Below are 21,193 nucleotides of genomic sequence, written 5' to 3'. Positions count from 1 at the left end.
TCGTACTCTTCTTTGGCAGTTTTGAGTGCCTCCTCTACTGCTTTACCAAAGAAGACATTTGGTTCCACCGGCATGTCGATAAGGGTAGCTGACTGCCTAAGCCAAGCGTGCCTCTTAATGACAGTGCTCTCCGCTATGAGCCGGCCCGCATTATCAGCAGCGTCAAAGGTAGTCTTTAGAATGCAACCGGACACGGCTCTGCCCTCCGACGCAATTTGGGCTAACTGGCCCTTTAATGGTTCCGGTGCGGAGTCAATGAGAGCAGCTACTTGCTCCCACTGGTGGCAATTGTAACTTGCCAGCAGAGTGGTGGTATTGGCGATCCTTGCCTGGTAAGCGGAAGAGGAGGCCACTTTCCTTCCTAACCCGTAAATCCTCTTGCTCTTCTTGTCTGGGAGAGCTTCAGATGCTGATAGAGGTGTCCCCGCTCTCTTCCTGGTGTTAGTGACTACCAACAAGTCGGGCTTAAGTTGACCCCTTATGTAAAGTGGGTCTGACTGGGCGGCCCTGAACATCTTTTCAATCCTGGGGTTTACAGCCCTGGTGAGATTAGGGGTGAGGAGGGAAGATCAATTCTGCGTTGGATGGACTTCAGAATTGGAATGGCTTGGGCAATGGGTTTCTTGTCCCCCCCATGATTTCCTCTGCAAAGTCCCCCTCTTCTTGCGCCCCTTGAGTGTCTAGGTGTAACTGCTCTGCCGCTCTAGCTAAGACCTCATTTAGAAGAGGCTGGTTATCTACTGGAGAGTCAGTTACCTGTGGTTCCTTGTGGACAGGAGAGTCTATATTGTAGACTTTTGCCTCGTCTTCATCCTCCCCATCTTGGCCCTCGTCATCTCCATAATTGACTCCTGTTTGGTTGTCCAATATTTCTATGTCTGGATCCTCACTATATTGCTGGTAAGGTTGGATGTAGTAAGGGTCTGAAATCAGGCCCTGAGTTGGAGTCCCAAACCAAGGTCTCTTATTAGGAGGCTGAGGGTCCCTGGATCCTGAAGGAGTAGCGTTGTCAGGGGTACTCTGATAACGGAGGAAATTATCTGGGTTTTTTCCATAGAAATCAGCCAGGGAAGACATCCTCCTCATTACCCTATCTATGTCTCCAATGCTCCATTCTCTGGAGCTGGGGATGACAACCTCCCGTTGAGGTTCATCTTCTATACCCATATCCTGAGGAGTGGGAGGGATACGTTTGGGTTTAGCTACAGGGACAGGGGCCTTGGATCTATCCTAATCTGAAGACTTGTGTCTGTCCTTGTGTACCTGGGGTGCAGAGGTTCAGTGTGATGACTTTCTGCTGTTTATCCCCTTCCCCTTGAGTAGAAGAGTGTTTTCCTGATATTTTGACCCTATCTGAACTTTTTGACGCCTGGCGTCGAGATTCGGGGGTGTGTAGGGTACTCTCTGAATCTTTTGAGTGTGCACGTCGACTTTCGGAGGCAGGCGCCGAACGGGCTGCCGGAACCGACTCCAAGCGTGCAACTTGGGGTTAGAGGTCAGATTAGTCATCTGACGAATACATCTCCGTGACTTTGGGGAGCGAGGCACTTTTGGCAACTGTGGACGGTTGCCGTGTGTCATGCGGCGATACGGCCAGGACACACCGATTCTGTGGACTGCCCTCTATGTGCCTCCTTTTTCTGAGAACTCAACACGCGTGTCGAGTCTCGGCTGGCCTTAGTGTGTTTAGGTGTAGTAGTTAGGGTAGTGCTCGTGTCGCTGGGTGTGGTCCCCATAACTGCCCAGCCGGACAATCCTCCGAGGTCGGGGACTAGCGCTTGGGTGTCTATAGACGCCCCTGTGCCCTCGCTGTCCGAAAGTGCAGCATCACTGCCATCACTGAAGGCACCCACCGCTTCCATGGCCTCGAGGTGAATGGCGTGGTGGGCCCAACATTTAGTGGAGCGGTCCTTTAGTGTTTTTGCCTTAAACAGGCTACACGCTCTGCAGTTAGCTTCGGGGTGGTCCCTAGGCAAACAGAGATTACAGGTGGCGTGTTTGTCAACCCAAGGGTACTTGTGGTTGCACTTGGGGCAAAATTTAAATGGAATACTCTCCATATGTCACCTTATGGCAGCGGGGTAGTGTATGTAGGAAATAATAGTGAGTGTGAGTATATTTCCACCCCCCACTCTCCCTACTTGCAGGGCCAAGGCCAGAGGCCTTCCGAGGCCCAAAGTCTGTTGTTGCAGTCTCGACGGTTGTTTTGTTCTTCGGACCGGCGTAGATCTTCGGATCTCGACGTGGGAGTGAAAGAACAAGGAATTAAATATGATCTGAGGGTCCTACACGCGTCAGGGATCATGGGTACAGTGGACATCACTAGGGATAGTATTACTGGTACGCCCTGTGTCGACGCCCATTTGAGTTTGGATAAACAAACTAATACTCCACAGCTTCCACTAGATGTCGGCATATGCACAGCAAGTGATCTAAGCAGATTCCACAAGCCTCAAATATATATACACACAAAGACACAAAGCCCCACACTACCTTAAAGTTGAAGCAGAATTTGTAGCTGGCTTCCTTCCTGATGCAAATCCAGATTCCTGCTCCTTGGTTGTGGTGACGAAAAGGGGGACCTTTGGGGAGCTTCTGTGGCAGCACTCTGGAGAGGGACTTGGACAGCAATAGATTCCACTTGCTTCAGTGGCACTTTGTGGTATTAGCACCTTTTCTTAGCACCTAGTAGAAACGAATACCCCTGGTTGTATTTTCCTCTGTCACTCGGTCCTGAACTCTGGTGAGGGGACTTGTGACGAAGAATTCCTGCTTCGGTAGGTCCACACAGATTCCACCGAAGTTTGAGCCGGATTCGTTCTTCGGAAGACAATGCACTAGAGGATGGTCCAGTTACCCCGGGTATTGAGATCTTGCAACCCAGGAAAGTCATAGCAAGTCGGGGGCTGGCCCAAAACCGGTCTTGAGGCTAGTTAGCCCCACCAGCCTAATGGAGGAAGTCGTCCTTGACGGGCTTCCCTGTCGATGTGAAAACTGTTCATCACAGATACAAGGCTTCACTGGTGCTTTTGCAGTCCTGCAAGGTGCTGCTGGCGTCTCGGCTAGTCTTCTGCTTCCGATTCCTTGCTCCAGTGGTCATCTCTGGCTGTAGTCCCAAAATCCACAGTCGTGCAGCTGTCAATCACCTGGGGGGTGGCTGTCCTGCAGGACCACCAGCTGCCCAGTTAGAACTGGATTCAGCCAGGCATTGCAAAAGAAAGCACATCAAAGTTTCGGGCGCCTCCCTTACTTCCCACCGTTGCAGATACACTGGAGCCTGAGCCTGGGTCACCAAAGGCAAACACAAAGGGCCCAAACCTATTCTAAAGGATAGAGTAAAAGCCCAGAAGGAACTGAAACAAAAAGTGGAGAAAAAAAAGACGTGGGCCATTTTGAGGAAATGGTCACCCATAACCACTGCCACCAGCAATGTTAGTCAGTTTAACTAAAAGGTATATGAGAAGTGGGATAAGGCATTACTATGTAAACCCCAAGCACCCCACAAGGTGGTGTGTGCTGGACACAAGAAAATTTAAGCAAGATAGAAGTCATCTGACTATTGGGAATTGGAGTTCTCACAAGAAAATGTATTTAAACACTTAGAGTCCAAGGGACTTCTCAGTGACACTGTAGAGAGGGTGCAGTGCGTCACTAAGCAAAAAGCAGATGCCTATGGAGTTTACCAGACTCCCTTAAACAGTAAGAACACACAATTGCAGTAAGAAAAAAAATGCATGAGTGGCAAAAAGTGCCACTCACTCAGGTTAAAATTTAAAAAGAATCCAGAGTCCAGTAAAAGTGCTGGGGGTCTCTAAGGTTGAAGGGAAGTATCACAGAACTGATAATTATCCCCAACACTTGTCCATTGCCACCATACTTTTGGGTAGTTCAGATCAAACCTAAGAAGTACAAGTCTGTTCACCCAAGGTGGGCTTACTTAAGATCTGTCACAGACAGCAACTTTTGTTAAAAAATAAAAACCCTAACAGGGACTAATCAGTATCCTCATAAGTATGAGCAGAACAGGCTAAGGAAGAAAAAGCAGAAAGCTTAACATATCACCAATAGACGGGGCATGGTTCAAAAATAAGCAAAAAGACATGGGGTCCATAGGAATCCCAGGAGGACAAGGTAAAAAAAAAAATCTTTCCTAACAATAGGCAACCAAAAATCAATGAATGAAATCTAGGTTGAAAACAATTAAATGTATGGTGCAGCTGAAAGTATTGCATTCATTTCTAAACCTCATCTCCTCTGACAGTTTAACACAAACATATTAAGTTGTAAATATTCATTTAGTTTAGTAAGGAAAGAATATTTTTGTATTGCCTACGTAGATTTCTTCAGCATTTTTGACCAATTGACAAAATGCCAAAACATTACGAGTGTAGGTGTTGTGTTAAATGCCAGAGTTCTGAAAATAATCAGCAAATTTGCTTGAGTGAGTGAAGGTAGAAATGTTCAACCATGCGTCACTAGGTTCTCATAACCCTTTTACACAGCTTGGTCCGGGACTGCACTATCTAGCCCTTCACTCACTCAGAGCACTAAGCATAACAGACCAACCTGCCACCACCTTCACAGAAAAAGCTGAATTGATAAAAATGGGTTTTATTCTGCCCTGCCCATCTGCTCTGAGTCTGAACCTTTTTCATTAAACCGCTGCAACAAACATTTTAGGTGACCTACACAATGAAAAATAAGTGGCATTTACATTTTGAGTTGTCAACACAACAATGTGTCACAGGAAAATTGTAAGACTTAAACAGGGTCGTATTCAGAAAACGTACATCTGCCACTTACCCTTTCACCCAATTCAATTGACTAAATCCTTCAGCCATTATCGGAGTCAGACCTTTTGCCTTCAATCGTAGGTGCCAAAAAGTGGACATGCATATATCTTTTGCAAAACCCATTATAAAGAGCATCAAGCATGGCTGTGCTATCGTCATGTGAATTGTACCTTTGATATTGTTTAACTATATCTGATGTTCGCACTTGTATTTTCAATGAGTTCAACAAGAGACTAAATCATGGCTATAGAAAGTTGAAGCAAATACCCCACAACTTTAAATGAAGTTAAACATTTAAGATACATTAGGCAGCTATAATTAAATTACTTTTAGGTTCAGGATAAGCCATGTTTCTTACAATGTTTCTTTGCCTCCATTTAGAAAACGGACACATCTTAACTGCATTACTCCTGTATTACCTTGTTTAAAAAAAAAAGAAAATGCAGTTAAGATGCCCTTTTTCTTTTATGTGCCTTGTATGGAATTAATTTTAAGATTAGGAAGGTGAAAACTATGTGTGAATTGATGTACATAATATACAAAGATGAAAGATACCACATAAAATCCAAGGAAAAACAGCCTTTGCTCAGAATTCTGGATGTTTGTGTTGCAGTCCCTGCTATTACCTGACAACATTGCAGTTACAGATAGGATCTCATTAGAACAGTTGTAGTCACAACTTGCAATAACCATCTTGGCCAGCTGTGGATCCAGTGGGAACTCTGCCATCATTGATCCCAGTTCAGTGAGATCGCCATCATCATTTAGCGCAGCCAGATAATTTAAAAGTTCCAAGGCACGCATGAGGGTCTCTGGAGCTACAATATAAAATAGTGTAGGAGTCAGACAAAAGTAAAGCACAATGATCTGGCATTTTCATTAAGGTGAAATTGAACGGAAACGCCCTTTTGAAAATCCACTGATCGTAAAGGGTACAGACAGAAACATTCAGAAGAACAAGTTACTTCTTACCTTGTAATGTTCTTTCGACAGGATGTTCCTCCGACGTATTCCTTATCTTTGATAATACGTTTCCAGCTTGCTGGCCTCAGAAATGTTTTCTCTGTAGAGGGCGCTGCGCGTCGACGTCCACCGAGTCGATGACCCTCGACGGCCACCGTATCGGCGCAGACGTCACCATGCCCATAAATGGCCACGCGCTTCGTCCGTTGCTCAGTTCTGTTTTGTAGCATAAGAAAAGTCATGCCTGAATTGGTTATTGACCTTGAAGGAGCGTAAGCTGCAACCACAAGGGAAGTGACAGGGATGGATGGGAGGGGCGATAAGGAATACATCGGAGGAACATCCCGTCGAAAGAACGTTACAAGGTAAGAAGTAACTTGTTCTTCGAAGGGATTGTGTCCTCCAACATATTCCTCATCTTTGATAGACTCCCATAGCAGTGGCATGTAATTGGAGGTGGGAGTAAGAATGTTATGTATCCCTTTAGGGATGGACCGAATGTAATACGGCCTTGCCAAATCTGGTCTGACTAGTGGAGGAATCCAGGTTGTAAAATTTTGTGAATGTATGTGCGGACGACCATGTGGCAGCCGCACATGCGTCTCGGACCGGTACCCCTCTTTGGCGAGCCGAAGAGGCTGTGATACCCCTGGTTGAATGAGCCCTAAGATTTTGGAGTGGCTCTTTCCCTGCCAGTTTGTAACATTCCAGAATGGCCAAAATAATCCACCTGGAAATGGTTTGTTTTGTTATGGGTAGTCCCAACTTGTGACCTGAGTATCCTACAAACAGTTGGTCTGCTTGCCTGATCCTAGCCATTCTGCTGATGTAAAAGCTGAGAGCTCACCTTGGGTCCAGCCTATGTAGCCTTTCTTCCTCTTTCCCCGGATGGGGAGGAGGGTAGAACGAAGGTAAGGTAATTTTCTGAGTAATATGAAATTCAGAAACCACCTTTGGGAAGAAATTAGGCTTCACCTGTAGGACAACTTTGTCCTTGTGGAAAATCGTATGTGGAGGTTTACAGGAGAGAGCTTGTAGTTCGCTCACCCTCCTAGTAGATGTTAGTGCTACAAATAGGACAGTATTAAGCGTGAGAAATCTCAGCGAACAAGAGTGAAGTGGCTCGAATGGAGTGCCCATTAGGAAGTTTAAGACTAAATTTAAGTCCCATAAGGGAACCTGGAATGGTTTTGGAGGATAAACATTAGTTAATCCCTTGAGAAATTGTATCACTAGAGGTAGTTTGAAATACGATGGTTCCTCCGCAGCGCGCTTGAAGATAGAAAGCGCTGCGAGATAGTCTTTTACAGTGCCAACTTGAAGGCCTGAGTTTGCCAAGTAGAGTAGAAACGATAACACCATTGGTGTACCACATGAAAAAGGGTCGATATTCTCTTCCCTACACCAGCTGCAAAATGTGTTTCAACGGCAGCGGTATAAAGACTTTGTTGCTGGCCTTCTGGCCGAAAGCAACACCTCCATGACGTCTTCAGGGAGATCCCAATCCTTGTACCTCACCCTTTCAGAAGCCAAGCGTGAAGGTTGAGGGTTCTGGTGTCTGGATGGAGAACCTGAACTCCCTTCTGCGAGAGAAGATTCTTTGAGTGGAAGACGGATTGGAGGGCAGATGGACATATCTAGAAGGTCCGGGTACCACGTTCTCCTGGCCCAGTCTGGGGCAATTAGGATCATGGTTTTCCGGAATCTTCTCAACCTCCTGATCATTTGAGGAATAACAGGGACTGGTGGGAACGCGTAAAGGAGTGGAAATTCCCAGTCCACTACGAACGCGTCTCCTAGAGCTCCTCTCGGGGGAAATTCCCTTGAACAGAACAGATCGCACTTCCTGTTGGTGCTTGTGGCGAACAGATCCACCTGAGGGGTTCCCCAAAGGGCGAAGATCTCTTGAAGGACTTCCTGAGCTAGCTCCCACTCGTGGGAGACTGCTCTGCCTGCTCAGAGCGTCCGCTGTCAAGTTCTTCTCTCCGGCTAGGTGGACTGCCGATAGAGAGATTCCTTCCCGAATTGCCCAAAACTAGAGCTGCATTGCCTCTCTGCACAGTGGCAGTGATCCTACGCCTCCTCTTTTGTTGAAGTAGTGCATGGCCACCGTGTTGTCCGTCATTATCAGGACATTTCTCCCCTGTACTGATGGCAGGGAAGCTTTCAGCACTAGTCTGATCGCTCTCAGCTCTAATAGGTTGATGTGTAGTCTGGACTCCAAATGGAGACCAATGACCGCTGATGGTCAAGTCGTTGGCATGGGCTCCCCACCTCGTGAGTGAGGAGTCTGATTACTGTTATCTCCGGCCATGGTTGCCAAAACAATTCTCCTTTCAAGATGTTCTCTGGATAGGTCCACCATTGAAGGTCGCGGGCTACTTTGTCCGGAATCCGGAGGAGATCTGTCATTCTCCCTGAGAATTGTGACCACTGAGTTCTCAGTGCCCACTGAAGAGATCTCATTCTCAGGCGAGCCTCTGGCACAAGGAAGATGCCATGAGGCCTAGCAACCTCAAAAAGTCGAAGGCTGGGAGACGTTGGGCATTTTTGAAACTTGTTGACCATCTGCAGAATATCTTGAGCCCTCACCTCTGGTGGCGAGGCATTTCCCAGGGAAGTGTCCAGGACGCTCCAATGAACTGGAGTCTCTGATGGTATCATCTGTGACTTCTTTAAATTGAGGGAGGAGCCCAGTTTGTGAAGGAAGTGGCAGACATAGTCTAGCTGGACCTGGACCTGTTTCAAAGATACAGCCCTGATCAGCCAATCGTCCAGGTAGGGGTAGACGTGGATCCCTTCCCTCCTTAGACTCGCCGCCACTACTGACATTAGCTTGGTGAAGACCCTCAGGGCGGAGGTCAGCCCAAATGGCAGAACTCGAAATTGATAATGAGTCGCCAATTGCGAACCTCAGGTATTTCCTGTGTTTGAAATGGATTGGCACATGGAGATAAGCATCGTGAAGGTCCAGAGATACCAGCCAGTCCTGGAGCTGGAGGGCCTCAAGGATCTGAGAGAGAGTTACCATCTTGAACTTGTCCTTCCTGAGTAACTTGTTCAATTCTCGTAACTCCAGGATGGGTCTCAGTCCTCTGTCCTCCTTTGGTATGAGAAAGTAGGGGGGAGTACCAGCTCTTGTTCCTGTCCGCTACAGGTACCGGTTCTATGGCACCTTTCTCTAGCAGGTCTATAATTTCCTGCAAGAGGAGTGGATCTGGAACTTTTAGAGAGCTGTTCCCCGGTGGATGACTGAGGGATGTGTAGAAAGGGTAGGCAGTAACCCTGGGCAACTGTCTCCAATGCCCAAGCATCTGACGTTATAGCCTGCCATTCCGTCAGATGGCGAGTTAACCTGCCCCCTACAGGTGTCTTGTGTGGAAAGACCTCAGAGTGGTTTGGGGGCGGCTGATGCAGATGCCGAGGGTAAAGAGGCACCTGCTGCGGCCTTAGTACCTTTGACCCGTCCACCTCGGGTGGATCTCCTTTGGCCTCTTTGAGCCGGCTGTCCTCTGACTTTCCCGAATGCGGAATAATCGCGAAAGGACTTTCCTCTCCCAGAGGTTCCCGAGGGAGATTTTGCTGCTGCTTTAGAGGTCTGCAACTTTTCCAGACTGTCATCAGCATTTTTTCCGAATAATGAAGAGCCGTCAAAGGGCATATTCAAAAGTCTGGCCTGTACATCTGGAGCAAAGCCAGACTTTCGCAACCACGCATGCCTGCGGATTGTTGTACTTGCCGCCATGGCCCTGCTGATACTGTCAGCGGAATCAATGCCAGTTTAAAGTGATTCGCACATGGCATCTTTGCCATCTTTAATAATGTTAAGGAAGGCTTCCTTTTCCTCTCCTTCGGGTATGCAGTCAGCCGCTGATGAAGCACACTCCCACAGTGTGTGACTGAACCTGGCGAGCGTACAAGTGGCGTTGATGGACTTCAACGCCATACTACAAGCAGAGAAGACTTTCTTGCCCATAGAATCGTACCTCTTGTCATCTGTATCCTGTGGCACAGTAGGGTAAGCGGTCCTACTGCTAGATGAAGTTGCCGCTTGGACCACCAGGCTCTCTGGAGTCTGGTGTTTTGATAAGTATTCAGGGTCAGCAGCCGCTACCCTATACTTGGCTGACAATTTTTTATAACTTCAGGAGTTTCCCCAATTAGATGTAATTTTCCTTTGTAAAGCTGCATGGAAGGGGACCACAGGGTCCTCCTGTGGACCTTTGTCTAATGTGTCTGTCAGGTCGCCCTGTTAAACAGGCGAAGGCACAGACCAACCCATAAATTCAATAATTCTTGCCATAAGGGTTCTATAGGGTGTTTCGGCATGTTACCCTGGGTCTGGGTTAACAAATTCCACTTCTGGGGAAGTGTCCAGCCCACTTGCCTCATGTAGTGACTCCTGTAGGTCCTTCAACCTTCTTTCCTCAGAGGTGAAATCCTCTGAAATAGGCAGTGTGGTCCTCTGCAACCCAAATGTTTCCTGGTCAGAATCTTCCCCCTCTTCATAAATTGAAGATAGTCCAGGGTACTCTAACCTCTGAAATGGTGTAAAACCCATCTCTAAGGCAGAAGGAGCCAAACTCGTCATTATAGGGCGGGAAAACATCGATGTCTTCGACGCCGATGTGACAGGCTTCGAAGGCGTCGAGAAAACTGGAAGAGGTCTCGAAGAACTCGAGAGGATCGGGATCCTACTCGAGGACATCGACGACTGTCTCGGCGTTGTGCCGGAGGCCCTTGGAATCACCGTTGGCTGTGGAGTAGCCTTGGTCTTCTCTTTCATCGGCGTCGACGATGGCGTCGAGTCGATCGACCGATGCGTCGAAGAACCCTTCAACAACGGCGTCGATGGCGTCGATCCATGCATCGAAGGAATCTTCGACGGTGTCGAAGATGGTGCCTTCTGACCCGATGGCTCGTGGCGCTCTCGGGTGTAATGTTTCACCGGGTTCAGTGACTCGCGGCGTTTAGATTTTTTGGGTTTTTCACCCGGGGTATCACCCTCAGCTGTCATCGAGGGGGTCGAGGCCGCTTTCTCGAAGACACTTAACATTTTCTTTCTGAATTCCTCCCACTCAGCCTGAGAACTGTGTTTTGTGGGACAGGAGACCCTTTCTGGGGAAACAGAAGACGATGAGGAAGGGGATCTTCGACGTCTCTTTTTTGAGTGTCTTGATCTCGACGAATGGTGGGAGCTACTTCGAGATCTAGAATGGGAATGTTTGACGGCGAGGAGACGAAAGCCTCGACTCAGCCGAAGAAACCTTCGCGGAGGTTTTGACTGACTTACCTCTCTCGAGATTCCCCTTGCGCTCCTTCAAGACTTTCGCCGTCATGGACATGCAGTCCTCACACTCTGAACAATGGTGCTCGGCTCCCAAGTACCACAAGCAGATCCTGTGTGGATCCGTTATCGACATTTTTTTACCGCAGTCTCGACATTTCTTGAAGCCAGATCGCAGCGTCGGTTCCGATGAAGATGCCATCGAGAACGAGTTGGTATGTATTCGAGTAGTTATAGAGGGTTATCCTGACTGAACTGAGCAACGATGTTCCGAGGCCCCACGAAGCGCGGAAAAACAGAACTGAGCAACGACGCAGCGCGTGGCTATTTATGGGCATGGTGATGTCGGCGCCGATACGGTGGCCGTCGAGGGTCATCGACTCGGCGGACGCGCAGCGCCCTCTACAGAGAAAAAATTTCCGAGGCCAGCAAGCTGGAAACGTATTATCAAAGATAAGGAATACGTCGGAGGACACAATCCCTTCGAAACTCAATTACAATTAGCAAATGGATGACAAACTAAGTTAGCAACTACAACCTGAAAGTAGGTCATTGACAAAGAATTTGGCCAATATATAGGTGAGCTAAACAGAAGAAATAAAACATTTAACAGGGCCTTTTGTTATCCCTCAGAGGATGTAAAAAGCTTCAGTGATCACTGACAAAATGAAAATCCTATTGGATTTCTCTATAGCAGACACATACCTATATAATTTGACGGTTGTATGTCATTCCATCGACGGGTGTAATTTCGATGTTTTTTTCTGGGGGCTCCCCCCAACCCCTATTGTTTACCTATTCCCGACCAGCCCCACCCCTTATACCTTTTCCAACCCCCCCCCCCTTTATATTTATTGCAATTAGATTTTTTGATAAAATGTACTCTGGGGAGAAAAACTATCGAAATAACACGCGTCAATGAAAGAAGGCTATACCTTTTTTGACAGTCTGCATGACATGCTCCATCATCCCCGTTAGGGAGAATTCTCATAATGTGCTAATTCCTTTCACCTTAGAGACCCCCAGCAACTTTGCTGGATTTTGAAGACTATTTTTGTTTACCTGGAAAGAGTGAGCCCGTTTTCCCACTCATGTATTTTAATGTGTGTTTTACTCTTGTGTTCTTTGACTATGGAGTTTTAGACAACTCCATAGGCATAATCGTTTTTATGTGCCACACAGCACCCTCAGTGCAGTGACACATGGATGTCTTTTTGGGACTTCTCAAAGGTTTAAATAACTTCTCTGGGATGAACTACTGTTTCCCAGAGAATGCCAGGTTAAATTGACTTTAGTCTTTAAATTCCTAGACCCAGCACACACCATCTTCCTACAGAGTGCTGGAGGGGTTACCTAGTATCCCCTGTGTCTAGAAACTCATGTAGCTGTCAAATGCTACCCTTTTCTATCGAAATGGCTGGTGGCAGTGGTTTTATAACGAACTACCATTATTTTTCCCCAACTGAACACCGGTAGCTAAAAATTGCGGGCGCCATGTTTTTCAAGATGGCGTCTGAGCCCCCTTTTCTTAAAAACAGGTAAGTCTTTTTTCACCATTTCTTTGTGGAAAGGTCCTTTTCTCGGCACGCCAAACTAAGTTTGGCATCTTTGTTCATTCGCCTTTGGCGGGCTTCAGGAGTGAAGACCGCCTCTGGCGCCCGAGTGTCTGGGGTAGACAGGAAGTGAGGGAGGTGCCTGAAACTTCCTGTGCTTGGTCTCCTAGGAGACCCAAATGCACTCTGTGGTGATTGGCTGACTGTCTGGCAAGGACAGCCACCCTGCTGGGTGAGTGACAGCTAGGCTGGAATGAATGGTAGAGAACTGAATAAAAGGCAAGTCTCTTGGCTTGGAAGGCAGAGTCGACCACTGGACGAAGGATCCGAATAAGAGCTTGAAGAGAACGACTGCTGCAACTCCTGGACGGTTGGTTTGCCCGGTGAAGCCCTGCTGCAGGTCTGAATCACCAGGTTTGCATAGACGGAAGCCCTGCAAAGGACGACTTCTCCCTTTCAGTAGGTGGGACAAAGTAAGTCACCTGGACATCCATCTCGGAACTGGTTGAATTTCCTCAGTTGCTGCAGGAAACCATAAGACCCGGGAGAGGGACACCAGTCTGTGCGTTGCTTACAGCCAACGGAATTGAAGTTTGCCAGTTGCAAGCTTTTAACCAGTCCCAGTGCAGGAGTCCCCCGACGTCCTCCCTCTTGTCCGACGTCCTCCCTCTTGTGCCCACGACTGAGGACCAGGAACGAGATCTGCAGGAACTGCCAGGAACAGAAGTCATCAGCTGCCTCGTTCTTCATTGTAAGGTACTGTGAAACAAGACAGAGAACTTACCTCTCGCGGTGAAAGTGCTTGAAACTCACAGGCCTAATCAGCTTGTGACCTAACATATGGTTCTTTTTACAAACTACTTCTGAGAACTTGTGCAGAGACTTCACTATTTACTTACCAGAACCGCTTTATCCTATCCAAGACTTTAGCCAATTGACTTTGGCCTAGCCTATTGAATTGAATTGACTCTTCTGGTGAACTCAAAGTACTTGCACCGTCTAAGAATAATTGTAACCTTTCATGTTCTAATAATCTTTGCCTTTTACTCCTCTTGAAAAGTATTCTGAAATAGTATTGAAGTATATTTGTGTGATTATATAACTACCTCCTTCTAATGAATGTTTAATAACTGACTGATAAATTAATAAGTATTTATCAAAGAAACTTTGAGTGCAAGTTTATTTGAACACCTGCGATTGTAGACCTATGTAACATCATTAGTGCTCACATTCCCCTCTTGCGATAAGCCTGCCTGCTCAGCTCCGCTACAAAAACTGTAGTACAGACTTATCCCAAAAGTTGGTTTGCTTACACCTGTAGTCCTAGTTGCGTGTAGTGTTCCCAGAGGGTTGTCAAGGGTTTTGACCCATGTTGAATCAATAGACTGGGTGGATGTGGGGATGAGCTATCGCCGCCCACATTCACGCCAGAATAGGAGAACTGCGCAGTTGGCACAAGACCACTCCAAAGATACAACCTTCTTATGGGGGGTTCCACATCACCACTCTACTGTAAGGATGCCATCAAAACAATGTTAAGCAAGGGTCCTATACTATCAAGCAAAAGACCACTATTGAAATGCAGTAATTCAAGACAACTCAAAAATGGATGCAGTACCGACAAATTCCTCAAGTTGGCGCTAGCGGTCTAAACTCTTACAGGGAAACTGTATTTAGGAGTTGCAAGAGGGGCAGGGACTTCAAAGCTTGTTGGTTAATTGAAAATCTTAGCCACCTGCTGTTCCCAGAGGCCAAGAGGCTGAGAACTCTTAACCCCCCCAGAGACTCACCACAGGAGGCAGGATATCACATGGCCCTTCTGAGTGAGAGGGAGGGGGTTTCCCCTTCAGCCTGGAGGAGAGAGACAATAGCCCCTTTCTGTTGAATGGGGTATGTTAATTTTGAGTGTTTCCTGTCAACAGCCTTCTGCCAGCAAGGAGAGACATGTGATCACTGACCCACCCAGACTCCTGGGGGCGGACCCAAACACTTTGGGGAGTTGAATTGCAACAAATATATATTTTATAGAAACAGTGATACTTTATTGCAACCAAATGACAGGAATGTACAACTTTGAGAGTCTTAGTTTGAAAAATGCCCTCACAATTTGAGTCCAAACTCCAATTTGTACCATGTTCTGGGGCAAAACCCCGCTAATTATGATTATTGTAGACAATGTGTTTAAGCTAGAGACATGGAAAGTTACTGGGATATATGTGGAAGGGAAATGAACCTTTGTATAATTTTTGATGAAAAACCAATGTTGCAAAACCCACTAAAATCGAAAATAAGTTGCCATTTTTGAATGCAAGCTCCTAGAAACGCCAGAGTCGGGACAGGGACTATCTTTAGTAATATATGATGTGTGTATGTGATGTCAAACAACTGTACCTGGGAAATATGTATTTGGATCAGGAATAGATTTGTGCGCACATTGACCAGGGGAGTGTCATTTCTGCAGGTCATAAAAATGACATCACTCTGACACACTATCCCTTCCCAAATCAGGGATCAAAGAATCTATTGACCTATCAAATCAAGAGAGGGGCAGGCTTAGGGATGCTAGCCTCTCCACCCACTTTTTAAAACACATAAAAAGAGACTGCTGGGACAGGTAGGGACATTCAATTCCATTTTCTGCGGGACGCTCTGCCGGGAGACTCCAGACTTCACATCCATCAATCTCCAAAGACCAGAAACTTTACTTCAGAACTTAAAGCAAGGGCCTAAACCCACAAACTGAGAACTCTTCTCAGCAGGCCTCAGCATCCTTAAAATCATTTGCAAACTATTCCTCAGCCGGGCGAGCTGTTTGAATTCTTTGCCAAGAACAATTGCCAGAGACCAGAGATCCAGAGAACGACAGACCGCTGTATCCAGAGAGCGGACCCAGATCGCTGTGAGGTGCCGAGACCAGAACCAGAGTCCAGTCCAAAACCTGACCAGATCTGTGGCGAGGCCCATTCTTGCCCAAAATATATTGTGAGTACCGCCAGAACTGTGCAGAACCTAATCTCTTAGTTAAAATAATCTAATCCAAACTATTTTAACCTAAGTAGAACTGCCTCCTAGAAATCGTGTCATCTGTCATTTTTAAAGCTGCACAACTGTCACCTGTCAATTCTGCAGCTGCAAGCTGTCACCTGTCATTTTGAGTTTTACTTTAAATCCGAAAATCTACCTTTATTAAATCATCCGTATCTCTGGAACCGATTTAACTTTCATCTGAAAGCTTAAGAGTCTAGGCCTTCCAATGAACCTAGAACCGACTTCCTACTCCCTATACTTTTTCCGTAATCGCGAGACACGCACTCGCGACATTTACCACGATTTGGCCCGATTTCTTCATCTGTAGAAATCAGCAGCTTTTTGCTTCTCTTTGCTAAAATTCGTTTGCAATCTGCTAATCATTCATAGAGTATCGTTAAAGTGAGCCTGAACTAATATAAAGTAGCCATCACCTACCCTGAACCTCTAGAGGGAATTAAAAGCAATTTTAGCACCTTTTCACTTCCTTGCAAACCACATTAAAGTAATTCGCCTGTGTTTAAAACTCATCCCTGTTTTCACTAAGCTTGCTGGGAGAACTGGAACTGTGTATTGCATTATAAAGTGTGATTTGTTGGGATTCTTGAAGACTGCTTGCTCTCCTTCCATTTCTTGTATTGCATATGAGGGGGGGGGGGGGGGGGAGTGAATTGTCAAAAGAAAAAGTGATCATATTACCTTTTGCTAAAATCATAACAAGTTATTTCTGTACTGCATTTTATTCCACCTTGCATTTCCTTGAACCATATAAAGCATTCTTTCCCACCTTATTCTTCTGTTCCTATTCATAAGTTACCTCTTGCTGACTACTGCTCATATTCACAAGTGTAATATCCATTATCAATTTATTTATAGAAGTGTGATATATATATAGTTTAAATTTTCAAATAAACCTTTTAATTTGCAAAACAAACCTACTTCTTGGCTCAGTGGGGTCAGGGGGATTCTAAGAGGGGGGTGTTATACAAGGGTTGTCATCCAGAGTACTGAACTGGATATAAAAATACATCAATAAGGGTTTTCCTCAGCATCCCAGACTAGGCATTGACTTAGCTGTAGTGTTGATTGAATATCGCTTACATGGTACTGCATACAACTTTGCCTAACAGGAATCTGTAAACCATCCCAAATGGGTGTCTACTGATTTATTGAAACAGTGTGCATTTTAGAAGTATATTACTTTGTTACATATTTTGCTCCCTTGTAAAGAAGGCTTATTCAACTGACTTTAATAAGTAATTGTTAATCAAGAAACCTTGTGTGTTTATTTGGATACTCGACACTGAATTTCTGTGCGATAACCCTATAGCTCACATTGACCCCTCTTGAGATAAGCCTGGCTACTCACTCTACCAACTTGTTTAGTACACGCTTATACCAAAGGTTGGGTTAACTATTTCCAAGAGGACAAGGCTGGCGCAGTCTCCCACAGGGTACTGCATACAATCCTGCCCAACAGATAGATGATATCAAAGCCCTCACCATTGGGTTGTGGATATCTGCCCAACAGTTTACTACAGAGTTTCTTGCCTTTAAAGGCAGGCAAGAAAACTGCCAGAAAGCAAGATGGCATATCATTTATTTTTTTTAAAGTACTCAACTGAAAGTGGCTTTTTAAACATCATAATACATACAGGAAAGGGAAAATGGGAGAAAGGCTCTCCCTGCAATTTCAGCATTAGAGACTCAATCGTGCCCCCGAAACATGTGTTCAGCAGGTCCAAGGCTAAAAGGACACTAACCCAAAAGTAGCAGGGGTACAATTTCAATGACAGATTTGCTTTATGATCTACTAGAATAAACCTGGGGAGGATGTGTAAAGCGATTGCAAAAAGACAAATAACCTTACGGTGTACTTACCTCGGGAAAAACCTTGAGTATTGAGTCAGGAATAAGCTTGAAAGTAAAGGGAGTCATGCCGCAGATGCATTATATGATTTATCCCCCCAACATACAGGACACGCATCGAATACAGGTGTGCATGGTACACAACAAAAGGTGGTGTGTTGGCTTTCATATGGATATAATTGTATGCAGTTTTCTTAACCAAAACAATCCCACAAATGACAGCGTGAGAAGTTAAATCAAAATGTCACAAAAAGAGGTGGTGAGCTGTCAAAGCACTTTCCAGCACTACCAACAGGTATAAAGTAATAGCAACGATTAGTGACGTCTTTATATCTTTTGAAGCATCCATCCAGTTGTTGAAAGCACAATCTTGTCCAAGCAACAGAGGAAAATATTAACTTGGAAGTGTAGGAGAGCAGGTAACCAGAGTATGAAGAGAAGTTTTAAAACCGAAATCTCGAAGCAATTATCTAAATTGCTAATCCACACCGTCTTACCTGGAGGATCCATAAAATCAAAGTGCACCAAGTCATCTATACCAAGCTTCTTCAATTGCAGGACTACAGATCCCAAGTTAGACCTCAAAATTTCAGGGTACGTATTATCCTGCAAGATAAAACAAAATTGCTATTTACATCAAACCCTCATTAAATATGTTAACTTTGAAGGTCGATATTCTTCTCGCTTAACTTTTTCCCACTGATAGGCAAAATTGCATGCATTACCCTCTGGGACCACTACACACAATTAGGACTACAGGTGTTAGCCAAACCAACCTTTGTTATAAGTCTGTACCACACAGTTTTTGGTAGCGAGCTGAGCAGCCAGGCTCATCTCAAGAGGGAATGTGAGCAGTACAAGTAGTTACACAAAGCACATTCAATCACAGTGGTTCAAGTAAACACTTATACTGAAGGTTTCTTGGTAAAACACGTATTAATTTACACAATTATTTATAAAACATTTCACTAGCAGAAGACAACTCACTATTATATACCAATACACTTCAATACACAACTAAGAATTTGAGACAGTTTGAGCTCCAATGAAAGGAGCCAAATGGCAGTTCAGTTACGTGTGCAAATGGTCAAAAAGTAGAATAGGTCACATATACATAGACAGTGCAAATAGTTTCAGTTCACCAGAAGAGTTCAACTCCAGTCAATAGGCCAGACCAAAGTCAATGGGCTAGTGTTCTGGATAGGAAAGAGCAGTTCTGGTATCAAACGGTAAAGTCTTTGCAAAAGTTCTCAGCAGTAGTTTAGGCGAAAAAGAATCATGTCGGGTCACAAGCTGATTAGGCCTGTAAGTTAGGAAAGTTTCATGAACTTTCACCGCGAGAGTGGCGTTCTCTCAATCTGTTGGGGCAGTACTTTAGTATGAAGAACAAAATGCAGCTGACGACGTTAGTTCCTGGCAGGTCCTGCAGATCTCATTGTTCCTGACCCTCAGGCTGCAGGCCTCTATCCTGTGTCGGTACGCACGCCAGTCACCTCACACCGTGCACAATATTGTGCAGTGTACATCCCGCAGCTTACCGCACAACAGCTGTAGCTCTCTCGCCAGCCACGAGGGCCCGGCGCAAAATGGCAGCACGTTTGTAGCATTGTGGTTGCCAAGCGACCACACAGCCAGGATCGGCTGCTCCGCGCTATTTTCACAGTTACTCGCCACCGGAAGGCGAGAGCCGGCGCACCTCCAAGGGCAGGCCACCATAAGGGCAACTTCCTGTCCGCGCCGGTCCACATCTGCCACGATTCACCACTACCAGGGAACAAGATACCTCCAAACAAGTATCTCCATGAAGGTATGCCACACAATCAACACTCCCTAAGGGAGAAGACATCAGACGCTCACTACCCCACACCTTATCCTCACCCTAGACTTCCCACTTGTACGACATTAACCTCTCCCACGGGCCTCTCAGTGTCCCCCTCTCTGCAGCGCTAACACAAGCCCTTGCTCCTTGAGTCCAGAAAAAAAATAAACGGCATCCGACTACGGTCTGCTGCACCCGGCCATTGTGCCGCCTATTAGCTGTATCTAGCCTGCACTGCTAAACTGTGTGCACTGCCAAACTGTGTACTGCATCTGCCCTCTAGTTGATAGTTTTATCTAGCCACTACTATTTTGCCAGCTAATTGTATCCAACCATCAAACAGTCCAACCCAATGTATCCAACCACCTCACACAAAACGCTCCACATGCACAGGTGCCAACATACCTTTCATCCCACCTCTCCGTTACTACTCATTATACTGGCAGCCTCAATAGCCACACTCTTGCACTCATCCACAACCATGTTATCCACACAACACACCACCTACCTCAGACCTCTGACCCACCCATAAAGTGTACCAACTCCACCACAATTTACATCTCACTCACGCAAACCCACATATCTCACAAACTTCAGGAACCTAAGACTAAGAACGCGCACCCTCCCGCAGCCTCCCCAAATCAACCATCCTCAGAAACCCATCATTAAGCCACTGCACCAAAGTATCCTATCAATATGCTACAAAACACACCCAGTGTAACTCAGCAACCTCCTCCCCAACACTCAGACGCTCATACCCAGCGATACCTTAAACCAGCACTCTCCAGGCACAAAAACACTACACCCACCTCAGGCCGCACCACGACCCTCACCCCTTCATCTTCCCCCAAGATTCCCAGAGCCTCTGAGGCACTCAAATGTACGCTCATCAATGCCAGATCCCACCCAGCCCATGCCCTCGCAATCAAGAGCCTCATTATCATAGACTTAGACTTACTGGCCATCACAGAAACATGGCTCAATGAGGCATCCGGTCCTGCTATCAAGCTTGCCCTCCCTCTAGGCTATTCCATCCTTCATCAGGACAGAAAATTTGCCATAGCAGGGGGAGTTGCCCTCATACATGGAGACAATCTCCCAGTCAGACTGACAGAGAAGGTCGATGGTACCTTCCCATGTGTTATTGCAAACTCTCTGCATCACCCAATGTCACTAAATATTCACATTATATACAGACCGCCTGGGACACCTATGGAGTTCCAAGGGCACCTCCTCCACGCCTTAAGCAACAAACTAAAAAACTCAACGAAATCCCTTCTACTCGGCGACCTTAATTTAGGCCTCACCAACCCTAAAGATAAAGATACTGCAACCCTTGCTAAAGACCACAAAGATCTAGGATGCATGCAAAAAATCCCTGACCCCCACACGCACCCTTGACTGGGTTGCAGATAATTGTTCCTCCACCATAACATTCAACATCCCTGGACAGACCATAAATGTGCAAGCAGCCAAAGCCTGGAATGCATTACCTATGACAATCAAAGCCGACATATCGTTCTGAGCCAAGGTAAAGGAACTACTCACATCCCTGCAATAGATTGTTATCGGTACCCAGCTAAAACTAGCACCCGTCTTCTTTGCATCTAATGTTTACTTTGTATCAAAGATGTGACGCATGTATTCTGTATCCAATGTATGCCTTTTCAAGGACCACCTTGTAACCCGGCCCCTCACACTTTCCTTTGTATTGTTTCAACCGCTTTCACATACTGTATGTGCAACTTTCTGTAACCACTGCTGATCTTAACGATAAAGCACCCAGTTAAGCCAGGGTTCAGCTGCGCTATACAAATAAACTAAACTGCATCTAACTATCCATCACCACTAAAACCACCACCAAAACACTCTGCTATGCACC

The 21,193-nt window shown here is 46.0% G+C and overlaps 1 protein-coding gene across 2 annotated transcripts in view; it reads right to left on the bottom strand.

Moving 5' to 3' along the window:
• Window positions 1-21,193, bottom strand: part of DHX15 (DEAH-box helicase 15) — a 346,647-nt gene that overhangs the window by 100,084 nt on the left and 225,370 nt on the right. For both annotated transcript variants that reach the window (XM_069631877.1, XM_069631876.1), the window contains exons 9-10: window positions 17,990-18,098; window positions 5,420-5,611 (exon numbers count right to left, since the gene is read on the bottom strand). In XM_069631877.1, coding sequence (XP_069487978.1) covers window positions 5,420-5,611; window positions 17,990-18,098 — 301 coding nt within the window. The remainder of the gene's footprint in view (window positions 1-5,419; window positions 5,612-17,989; window positions 18,099-21,193) is intronic.

The sequence above is a fragment of the Ambystoma mexicanum genome, chromosome 6q (assembly GCF_040938575.1).
Source record: "Ambystoma mexicanum isolate Mex_15411 chromosome 6q, UKY_AmexF1_1, whole genome shotgun sequence".
In the NCBI taxonomy this organism is placed as follows: Eukaryota; Metazoa; Chordata; class Amphibia; order Caudata; family Ambystomatidae; genus Ambystoma; species Ambystoma mexicanum.
Note: the sequence above shows the minus strand (reverse complement) of the source record. Positions and strands in the feature narration are given on the sequence as shown.